The sequence below is a fragment of the Pseudonaja textilis genome, chromosome Z (assembly GCF_049901715.1).
Source record: "Pseudonaja textilis isolate UNSWEBS1 chromosome Z, rPseTex1.2, whole genome shotgun sequence".
In the NCBI taxonomy this organism is placed as follows: domain Eukaryota; kingdom Metazoa; phylum Chordata; class Lepidosauria; order Squamata; family Elapidae; genus Pseudonaja; species Pseudonaja textilis.
Window position 1 is genome coordinate 90,413,438 of NC_142008.1, and position 11,646 is coordinate 90,425,083.

The window sequence follows — 11,646 nt, forward strand, 5'->3', positions numbered from 1 at the left end:
AAATAGAAATATTAGTTGTCTAGGTAAAAGTGAAAAACATTCAGCATGTTTTCCTTTTATGATGGCATGTTCAGTTCATATAAACACCACAAATTAATACCAATGTACTCAACAAACAATATCAGCATTCTGAAAAGAAAAAAGAATCAAGCTATATACCATTAATGTGGCTTGTTCACATAGCACACTGGTATATTTTTGATTTTGATTTAACAAGTTGTCTAGATTAATCTATAGTGGGCAATATTTCAGGAACCATTTAAAAAAACATAGAGTGACTGTGGATATGTCAAACTAAAATATAGTTGGCTAATTTGTGACTTAGTGTGCTATAAAACCCAGAAAAAATTATTTGTTTCTGGATTAATGTCTGTATTTACACACATTAACCAGCAACAGGTTTTTAAATTTGTATTAAAACAATCAAAATATTTATATAAGCATTTTGTATATCCTCTTAGGAACTCATCATAGGGTATAGGATTTTCCTCTTTTATTTTCTTACTATTTCAATTAGGAATGTGTCTTACCTGGTTTATCTGTTACCTGAACATAGCAATTGGACTTTTATTTATTAAAAAAACAACAACTTAGGTTTAATGCAATGACCTAGTGAAAGGTTTTAGATCTAAAGTTCCTGGTTGATTTCATCCTAAAAGTGAAAATGTAATTTGCTAATCTGTTAGCATGCCTGTGATTTATACAGGTTAGTAAAATGAAATTTGGCAAAATAATTTAATGTACATGTTGTTTGAAAGACACAATAAACTAATATAAGGGCTGAGTTTGGAAAAGAGACTGAGCTAAACTGGTTCAATGTGTCATGATAATACAATCAACAGAAGTATATTCAAAACTTCATTATAGTTTTTAAAAGGAAAAGTGTAACATTACATAATGGTTCAGAATCACTTCGCTCATGCCGCCCTGCTCTGAGAAAAAATTTCAACCTACACACACCTTTATAATTTTATTCACACTAAATGTTCAACTGATTTTCTACTGGTCAACGAAAATAATCCCAGTGAAATACAGTAGTTAATTATTTCACTGGGCATGTTACAATGTGCAAATTATTGCAGGGCTCATTCTTTAAAGATGAGTCCAGGCAAACTTTGTGCAATCACCGGATTCAGCACACTATAAGCAAATTTAAGAATAAACGTCAACAGATCAATTTTCCTCTTCCCCTCCCAAATGTTATTAATATTAGAAAACTAACTTTCCAAATCAGATTAAGCATCCAGCTGTCTAGAGATATCATTCTCATCAATTCCACTCATACTAACATACAGTTGACTGTACTTGTTGGGGTTGATGCACTTTATAGGCCAACAGGAAAGGAATAGGATCAGGTAATTGGATATAAAATAACAAGAAGCACAAGATTTGAAAGGAGTAGCTGTCATAGGCCATATTAATTTTTGCTTTTAATAATAGGTAACAAAGAAAAGGAAAATTGCAATTTGGAAGGTAAATTTCTTTTAGGTAAGAAGGTATTTTTAGAAAAGTTTGATTTTGGCATCTCTGAAATTGGATATTTACCAATAAGAACTGTTTGTGCCTGTGCTGCATAAACAGAATACTACAGGTAAACCTTGATTTATAACAGTTCATTTAGTGACTGTTTGAAGTTACAACTATTGAAAAAAGTGACTTGTCACCATTTTTCACATTTATGACTGTTGCAGCATATCCATGGTCATGTGATTTACATTCAGATGCTTGACAACATTTTCACTTTCAGGGTTAACTCAAACAGGAATTTTAGATCTAAAACCACTCACTGGGTCATTGCATTAAGTCCAGGGGTGGGATGCTACTGGTTCTGCCTAGCTCTATAGAACCAGTAGCTCTAAAGAACAGCCAACCGGTTCTGTATCTACTGCTGCTTGGCCCACCCTCCTGCCTGGGTGGTTACCTGACCTTTATTTCCTGCTTTTTCAACCTCAGCTGCTTTGCGCAGCACAGCTGAGGTTGAAAAAGCAGTTAAAAAGTGCTTTTTCAAACACTGTGCATCTGCGCACAGCGTTTGTCAGCTGTCTGGGCAGCACAGCTTTAGGTGTATTACATTAGAAGCGTGCATGCGCACGCAAAACGTAATCGCTGAACCAGTAGTACCACCAGTTGAATCCATCCGATTAAGTCTAAATTTATTTATTAATGTTCATGTAATAGCTAAATCAAATCAGACACATTGAAGAAAACTAGATCCGATGCCTGACAACTTATGAAAATTAGTGTCCCAAAGTCACGTGATCTTCTGGCGAGCAAGGGGAAGCGATTCACTTAATATGTTGCTAATTTAACAACAGTAGTGATCCCCTTAACAAATGTGCCAAAGAAAGTCATACAATGGGGCAAAATGTCACTTAACAAATTTCTCACTTAGCAACATAAATTCTGGGCTGGATTGTGATTGTAAGTACAGGAAATGTTTGAGGAGGAATTCAAGCTAATTCTTCAGCCCATCTTCTGATCAGAGAATTAAAATGCCATATTGTAGGTTTGTCTCTGCTTTCTCAGTCGCAGTAACCTATTCGCCTTTGTAGACCAAGTTTCCAATCAATTTAGACGATTAAAAAAACAAAAACCTAATTTAGAAAAACACGAAATCTTTCCCCTTTATTAAGGTGACTTCTTGAAATGAAGAAAACGGGTGGAAATCGCTAGTGGCTAATGAAGGCTACAATGAAATAATATATTGCAAAAAAAGGGGGGGGGTACTTTAAGCATTAATGTGCCGATTCCGCAGCAATTATTATTTGTACTAACAGCATCAAATGTGAGCATGCTCAAAGCGGTTCGCGCATCTCCGTGGCACGAACACAAAATCTCCCCACCCCCGCACGACCCGCCTCATGCTAACATATCAAAGAAATGTGCGCAAGCGTAGTAACACTTTGGGTGATACCATTTTCCCCTCTTGTGAGTGGAAGAATATATATTTTATTTACACGTAATATCACCTGTCTTCCTCGATATATTTTTTAAAGTCAGGCTTAAGGGTGTAATAGGAAATAAACAAGATTTTAGAAAAAGTGAGGAAGACAGGGCGAAGACAGGATTTGGCTGCAAGCGAGTGGTGCAGTCCATTACGTCAGCTGGGTTGCCCCGCCTCCGCTTCCTTCCTTTCTTTCCAGTGCTGTCGGCCTTGCAGCCATGAGGTGAGGTGTTCGTTATGAGGGGGCTTAATGGTCTGGGGTGAGCCTTGAGTAATGAAACCTAAGCGTCACGATTGGCGAAATGGTCCGAAAGACGACTGGAAAGTCTTCTTTGGGGAAAATCGAGGGGCGAGGGGCGAGGCGAACGGGAGGGCGGCCTAGAGGCCTGTGAAGCGCGGAAAAGCCTGGCGACGGAAACGTGACTCGTGGCACGCGAGACTTGGGTGACCCTCGGGATTTCTTACCAAGTATCCCCTTTTCGCAAAGAGAGTCCCCCCTTCTCTATCGGAACAGCCGATGGGGAGAGAGCGCGAGGGGGCTTGGGGAGATTTGCGGGGGGAAAGAGCGGGGGGGACCTCGGTGGACGCTGGCGGCCTGGTGCGCTTTGGCGCCGCCTATTTCTAAAAAAATTACTTCCACATTATTCGGTTTGCTCTGCGGCCTTTGGCGCGTCTCTTTTCTTCTTTTCGTAACTTCCATTCCTCAGATTTTAAGAGTGAGACCGTAGAGGCATTGTGGGGTTTAACCGAACATGTGGTTCTCAAGGACTCGAACACTTCACGTTGCTACATTTTACCATCTCAAATCGTTACCTATTTTATACTCTGTTTTCAGCTGAATCTTGCTGTGCTTTTAAAGAGTAAAAACTAGGAATCCTAAAATATTTTTCCCGAGAGGATCTTTTTACTTATGCTTATGTAAAAAAAAGCCTCATACGAATACATTAAATTAACTAGATGCAATATTTAGAGAGTTGAAATAATTTTGACTCATTTTGGTCAGAATACTTTTTCATATCGACTGTTTTTTAATTTATTGAATTTGTGGCTGTCTCTCTTCAAAGCAACTCTGAGTGGCTTACAACATTAAAAGAATAAAACCATAAAGATAAATATTTCTAAAAGCAAAATTACAAAAAAAAAATTAGAATTAGAACTATAATCCTGTTCATTACTATTACTGTATGTCCCCTCCCAGTAATCTAATTTTACACAAATGCTTTTCTGTATCTTGAAGACTTTTGTGGACTACAAATCTATTTTTGCAATTTCAGAGAGATTTGAAAATGAGTTCCTGGTTTGAAGAAAAATCTATGCATAGAACAAAATGCACATTATACAGATTCTTATGACAGTTCTGGAAGACTTTCATCATTTATACAATAGGCACAGTTTTAATTGAACACTGACTATTGAAATAGATGTATTAAGTCGGTAAATTTAGAATAATATTGCTTCCTAAGCCTAGCTCCATTTCTTCCCAAATGTCTATATTCTTATTCCTACAAGTCATTCAAACAAAATTATCCAAATGTAAGGTATCTTTGGCTAATTTGATACCCTTCATTTCAGTTTGGATAATGGGAATTGTAGGCCAGTACATTAGAATGATTCCTGTAAAGGAAACAATGAAGCAACAATAGTTTTGTAGAAAAGATCAGTTAAATAACACGTGGTTTTTTAAAATGTTTTTTACCTTGAAATTCTCTTTATAACTCTCACCAGAATTACAAAGCAGATTTAGATGGTGGAACTTCGTGATCTCTTTAATAAAAGTTGCCCTGCAAGCAAAATCTATCAGACAAAATGTGTTAAATCCTTAGTGTTTACTTTTAAAAGACCTAAACTCTCAAGCATGTGTATGTAGTGATGTTCACAGGTCCTGATTATTTAACCAGCATGTGGGCTGTTACCTGGGGTTCGTATGTAAATACAGGTAGTCCTTGAGTTACAACAGTTCATTAAGTGGCCATTCAAAGTAACAATGGAACTGAAAAATGTGACCTGACTGTTTTTCACAATTATGACCTTAGCAGCATCCATCCCCATGATCAAGTGATCAAAATTCAGATGTTTCGCAACTGGCGAAACATCTGAATTTTGACTCTTGCTGTGATCACGTGACCACCTTTTGCAATCTGACAAAGTTATTGTCAGATTCACTTAACTGGATTACTAACTTTCAACTGAAGTGATTCACTTAATAACTTGTAAGAAAGGAACCAGGAACTCATTTTCAAAACTCATTTAACAAATGTCTCAACAGAAAATTTGGGGCTCAATTGTGATTATAAGTGGAGAACTACATGTATAATATTTTGTCTATTAAAATTAGTTATATTTCGATACTTAAAGTTATTTGCCATGCATCTTCAGAGATCAGGGTTTTTTTCCTGGAGACTTCCAACTTATATGTAGTGCTTCTTTTCCTTAGTATGTTAAGACTGCAGAAGAGGCTGGCTTCCAGCGTTTTGAGGTGTGGAAAGAAAAAAGTATGGTTGGATCCCAATGAGACCAATGAAATTGCTAATGCCAACTCTCGTAAGTATCATTAGCAATGAATAGGAGGCTAAGTGGTAGCATTTAGAGCAGGTCTGTCAAACTGGCAGCCCATGGGCCAGATGAGTCATGTACAGGCCAGGCTCACCCTGGCTCCGCAAAGGAAAAATCACATGATGCGATTGAGTAACACCTGTGATTTAGAAACTTAAAATATTTTCAGATATAACCATTCCTTTCCAGCTGCAGAATATCCAGTTCAGGCTCTTTTCTCAGTGGAATGGGATGGTCCAGCCTTGTTAGAAATAATCATAATGGATTGCTTATACTTCTATTTTTAAGTCAAAGTGTTCTGTTTTGAAGTTGGATACCTACCCAAACAGACCCAAACAGGTTTTCCAGTATTGAAACATGTTTGATGATGTTGCAGTGATTTATTCTGACCTCAAAATGGCCAGTATCAAAGACCAACTGATGTTTTAACTTGATTTGGAAACTGAAAATTTAGAGCAGGAAGTAAGCATACTTGCATATATTTATGCAAAGTTATAAAATACTCCATGTGATGTGTACCTTGGTACCATCTGCCAGTAATTGATTTTCTGCCATTTTAGGTCAGCAGATCAGAAAACTAATAAAAGATGGTCTAATAATCCGTAAACCTGTGACTGTTCACTCAAGGGCTCGATGCAGGAAAAACACTTTGGCTCGTCGTAAAGGCAGGCATATGGGCATTGGTAAGTATTAGTTGCCCCTGCTATATATCAAATTGTAATTTGTTTATAGATACTTATATGATAATATATTCAGCCAACAATTCTGAAATGATTTTTTAAAAAGCAGTTTTATATAAACTTCTATAATGATAGTAAGGCACAGAAAAGCTTTAAGGTTATGGAGAAATGCAAATACTAAATATCAAAAATTGATTTAACACCCACCTTTTGCTCTCCAGGAAAGAGAAAGGGTACAGCTAATGCTCGTATGCCAGAAAAAGTCACATGGATGAGGAGGATGAGAATTTTGAGGCGTCTTTTACGCAGATACAGGGAGTCCAAGAAGATTGACAGGCATATGTAAGTCTAGAAGAGAGTGCACTTATAGGTCCTGCCATTTAAAATATGTCACTTTATTTTTGTTTACTTATGGGCCCTTCCTTTCCCACAACAGAACATTCTAGATAAAGCTGCTTAGCAATGTTGACTGCCACATGAAGTCATTTTTTAAAATGAGAATTCACAACTTCTGCACAGCAAATTGGACAAAGCATATAGAGAGAACATAGGGGCCACATTTCCAATGCCAAGGCAGAACATCTAGACAAATAACCCTATTAAGGTAGCATTCTTCCTAAGCATTCTAGGATGCATATTCAATTCTTTTTCTCTGCTTTACAGGTACCATAGCTTGTACTTGAAAGTAAAAGGTAATGTGTTCAAGAACAAGCGGATTCTGATGGAGCACATCCATAAGCTGAAGGCAGATAAGGCTCGCAAGAAGCTTCTGGCGTAAGTATCTTACTAAGTCATTTGGCAGATTTATTTACTCAATAATGCTCCTTTTTCTTTTCATCTAAAGAACCACACATGACAGTATTAATAGCTTTGAATGTAACACCAGTGAGAAGGTGTTATGCATTAAGAACTGAAAAGTGGAAAATGGATAATGGAAAATAAGGTTTGGTGTATAGATTTTTCTGCATTGGGAAGTTGATTCAAAAGAATCTGGTTACAACATTTATAGAAAGAATTTTATTAGAAAGAATTCAGTAAGTAGGCGATATGCCATACCAGTTCATCAAAAACTATTGCAAATTCTGAATATTTTTAATTATGAAAGACACAAGTATAATGATTAGTAAGATGTTTTAATGTGATTAAATGGGTATGTACCTCCAATGTGGAATTGATCAAATTAAATAACTAGTGTGTTCACATTAATTTGCAGTAGAAAGTGAAAATTAGTAACCAGGAAATAATAGGAAAATATTTTCTGTTAGGAAGCAGTCTTTATGTAAACATTGGGAGGGAGCTAGTTTGCATTAGTTTGTATATAAGAGATAAAAAAAATATTTAGGGTATTCCTCATATATAGCAAGATGGCTAGATTTTAGTTGAAGAAAAAGAAAAGCCATTCCTACCTCTTGTAAAAGATAAGAATATTTCTGTGGGAAAAAAAAGTTAGAATTTAATCTGGGAAGAAAAGTATGATTGTTATAACAATATTGGGGAAATGCTTGGCGTGGCTGAAACATAATCACTGGATGCCTGAAAAGTAATATTTTGTTGCTAAACTATCTGAGCACTCCTTTATTCTTCAGTGACCAGGCTGAAGCCCGCAGGTCTAAGACCAAGGAGGCCCGCAAGCGCCGGGAAGAACGTCTCCAAGCAAAAAAGGAGGAAATTATCAAAACCTTATCTAAGGAAGAAGAAACTAAGAAATAATTTCTGCCTTTTTGTGTACATAGTGCTCAAAGGGTATCTAATAAACTTCTTCAACAACAGCAGTAGTGAACAGTACCTTTTTCTGTGTAGAGTGGGTGAACTAAGAACGAAGTAGGCTTTAGTTTCTGGAATAACAGATCTTAGCTAAATCTTAGTCTTTTAATGTTTTGATTCAAGCCTGTTTTATGCAATTGCTCACTTGATTTTAAATACTTGCTGTATTTAATTTCTTATTTAATATAAGTGTGTAGGTTTAAGCTTTAAATCAAAATACTTACATTGCATGGAAGCTAGCCAGAATTGATTTTTGTGGGGAAAGAATAATTTGAATAGAAAGATTTTATTATGTGATATGGAAAGTAAACCCCCATTCCATTTTACGGTCTGCAGATCATAAATATTTAAAATACACTTTTTTAACATGAAGAATTAGTACACATTGTTTAGATACCACTTAAAATACGTTTTATATATCTGTTTATGGCAGTGGGAGCTATACTAGAAGAGGACTGGGGGTCCACTGGGGTGGCCAGGAATAGCTAGTGTATTAAGACAGATGCTTACAGTCTCTTGAGAGTTGGTGGAGGGTCTGGGGTGAGTATCCTTCCCCAGCTGGCCAATGAGAGGGATTGGCTGAGACGGGAAGAGTGAAATGAGTGGCTTGAGGGAATGGAAGAATCCTTGACTAAGAACCCTTAGAAAGAAGGAGGGGAAATGCAGGGCAGAGCAGTGCATTAGTGTGGTGAAAGACATAGGGTGATCTGTGGGAGCCAAAGATAGGCTGTTACAGAGAAGATGACCCCAATGTGTAAAATCTGGCATTTTCCAGCCCCCTGGGCTCATTTCCAGTACAATATATCTTTGGAAGCCTTGAGATTCGGCTGCTGCTGGTTAATACCAGGCTCCCCTTCTCTAAAATTCCTATTGAGGAGCAAGCTAACTTGACATGCATTACCGAGATTTGGCTGATTGCAGAAGTGGAGATTCCCCTAATGGAGATGTGCCCAGTCCAGTTTAGGGTTTGGCACAGCCAAGGCCCCAAAGAAGTGAGGTGGCATGGCAATGATCATTCAAGCGTCATTCAGAGACTTTGCGCCCCCCGCAGTTCTTGGTTGTGGGGCCCTGTTTCTGAAGCTGGATTGAAGAGATCAGTTGGGTGTGTTAGTGCTGTATGAGCCTTCCTGTTGCATAACAACCTGCCTGAGCTGAAGGCCATTCTGGAACTATTGTTCCCAGACTTCTGCTTGGGGGATTTTAATCTGCCATTCCTTTGGCACTGGAAGCGGCCAAGGATTTTGTGGTCACCATGGCAGCCATAGGCCTATCCCAGATCACTTCAGGCCTGACTCAGAACAGTGCTCACAAGCCAGACATTTTCTTGTCAAAATAATGGGAATGTGATCTGGTGGAGACCCTAACATGATGTTAGGGTCTCCACCTTGTGGAGATAGTGCTTTTGTGTCCTTGAGGTTCTCTTATGCTGTCACCTCAGCAGGGAGGCTGGATCACTAGTGGTCCATCCTTGGTGACTAAGCCTCAAATGAGTTCCAGAGGGAGTTGGGTGTCATCCTAGACCTAGAGACTGTGCATGACCCTGCTGAATCCTTAGTAATGGCCTGGGGTCAAAGGGCAGCCAGGACTTTGGAGAGGATCAAGTATATGCAGCTCTTTTAACCCATTGTTCCCAACTCTCCCTGTGATTCACAGAAATGGCAGGTTCTGGAAAGAGATAAATGCCTAAAGCAATGCTGGAAGAATTAGGCTTGGGTAATTGTCTCCAGGGGCATACAGGGAAATTTGTTCAAAGTAGCTTGGGTTTGTTCTCAGTTTAACCCATTGCATGATGCAGTCCATGTGAGATTCATGAGGGGAGCTCTTTTCCAGTTACCTGGGAGCAGTTTGACCGTTTGATCCTGAGGAAGCAGGGTCCTCAATGCTGTCAGTGCAACCATCTGCCAATTAGATCCTTGTTCTGCCTGGTTGATGGTGACTAGCAAGTGAGTGCAAGCAGTGATAAACTTCACTGCAGGAGGGAACGTTCCCACCCTTCAGCCCTTAAAAAAATAGCATTTGACCCCACCTGCGTGAACAATTTTCATTCAATTTCTTTCCTTTTTTGGGAAAGTGGAAAAATGGATGTTTGGCAGCTTCAGAGGGTCTTGAATAAAAAATGGATTTTCTGGACCCTTTTCAGTTAGAATTCAGGCCTGGTTATGAGACAGATGGCATTGGTCACACTTGTCAATGATCACTGGCAAGAGCAGGATGGGGTATGCATCTACTCTAGACCTCAGCGGCCTTTGATATCATTGGCTATGATATTATTTTCGGTGGCTACAGGGATCGGAGCTGGGCAACACAGTCTTGCAATGGTTCGACTCCTTTCTGCAGGGCCAGTCCTAATAGATGTTGATAGGGAGTGGGAGATCTCTCAGCAACTCCTTTGTAGCTTGCCACAAGGCATGGTACTCTCCTCTGCTTTTCAACGCCTGTGGGAAACTGCTGGGTGAGATAGTCACCGCGTGCTGAAATATCAGTATGCTGATGATACTCAGCTTTATATCTTCACCGCTGGTGATCCAAATGATGCTATGGCTGCCCTCGTAGTGCCTGGAGGTGTAGAGGCCTGGATGGGGGCAATAAGGCTTTGGATGAACCCTGGCAAGAGCAAGTGGCTTTGGATGCATGGAGTTTCAGGATCTAGGATTTTCACACCCTCAGATCTGGATGAGACAGTACTATCCCAGACAGACTTGGTCCATAATTTGGCAGTTCCCCTGGGCTCACGAATTCTGTTCAAAGTACAGGTGGTAGGTTGTGTCCAGGAAAGCCTTGCACAATTTTGTCCTGTGTGCCAGTTACAGACTTTTTTTGATCATGAGACCCAGTGGGATTGACCTGACCCATCTGCATTGACAGAGGGGGCATACTGTAGTTCCCGTTTGTTAAGGAATTTCAGCTGTCGCGGGTGGTCCAAGAAAAGAGCCTTCTCTGCCATGGCTCCTGCCCTTTCAAACATCTTGCCCCCTTGAGGCGAGATCAGCTTTCATTCTTCTGACTTTCCGTATGAACCTCAAGACCTGGTTCTACAAGACGGCTTTAGGCCCCAATGGGAAACTTCATGTTGGAATTAGTTGATTAAGTACTAATCCCAGCTCCCCACACCATGTATCCAGCTCCTCCTCCATCTTGTATTAGTAGTTTTGTTTGGTTGTTGTATTGTCATTTTATTGGGTGAATATTTATACTTCATGATTTTAATGTTTTTTATACTGTAAGCTGCCCAAATTTGCTTTGAAACGAGATGGGGCAGCAAATAAATTTAATGAATAAATGAATAAATTTAATAAATACATACATACCCTCACTGTGGGGTCTCTTTGGGTCTTTTTTTTTTGTATAGTTTAACTCTTTTATAAGGAGTATCATCCACAGTCACTTAAATGTTCTAAGATAAAGATAGAAAATTTCAAACAATAATTATACAACTTACAAAGTGGTTATGGGGGAAAAACACCAGGCATAAAGCTCTCCAGCTGTGAGTATCACCATGGTGTCCTTAGCAGATTATAAGTGATAATTAAAGATAAAATGGTTTTTTAAAAAAAGAAATAATGCATCTTCATTTCCAGAAATTGAACAGCCATTTTTAGACATGCTAATTAAGAGGAAATGCATAGAAATCTTTAGATATGCAAGCACAATTGTAAATAAACCTAATGACAATCAATTTTAACCAGTTGGATTACATATTCTTAA

General features: G+C 38.7%; 1 protein-coding gene and 1 long non-coding RNA gene across 2 annotated transcripts; one reads left to right on the forward strand and one right to left on the reverse strand.

Annotated features, from left to right (window-relative positions):
- Window positions 1-3,130: 3,130 nt before the first annotated feature.
- On the forward strand, window positions 3,131-7,946 carry RPL19 (ribosomal protein L19). Its single transcript, XM_026717514.2, has 6 exons — window positions 3,131-3,167; window positions 5,379-5,485; window positions 6,058-6,180; window positions 6,399-6,519; window positions 6,841-6,951; window positions 7,764-7,946. The coding sequence occupies exons 1-6, from the start codon at window positions 3,163-3,165 to the stop codon at window positions 7,885-7,887; spliced, it is 591 nt and encodes a 196-aa protein (XP_026573299.1). The 5' UTR covers window positions 3,131-3,162; the 3' UTR covers window positions 7,888-7,946.
- A 773-nt stretch (window positions 7,947-8,719) lies between these two features.
- LOC148124141 (uncharacterized) lies at window positions 8,720-11,254 on the reverse strand. Its single transcript, XR_015740080.1, has 2 exons — window positions 9,326-11,254; window positions 8,720-9,289 (listed from the first exon to the last, which is right to left on the reverse strand). It is a non-coding gene; the product is annotated as an uncharacterized LOC148124141 (long non-coding RNA).
- Window positions 11,255-11,646: the final 392 nt, after the last annotated feature.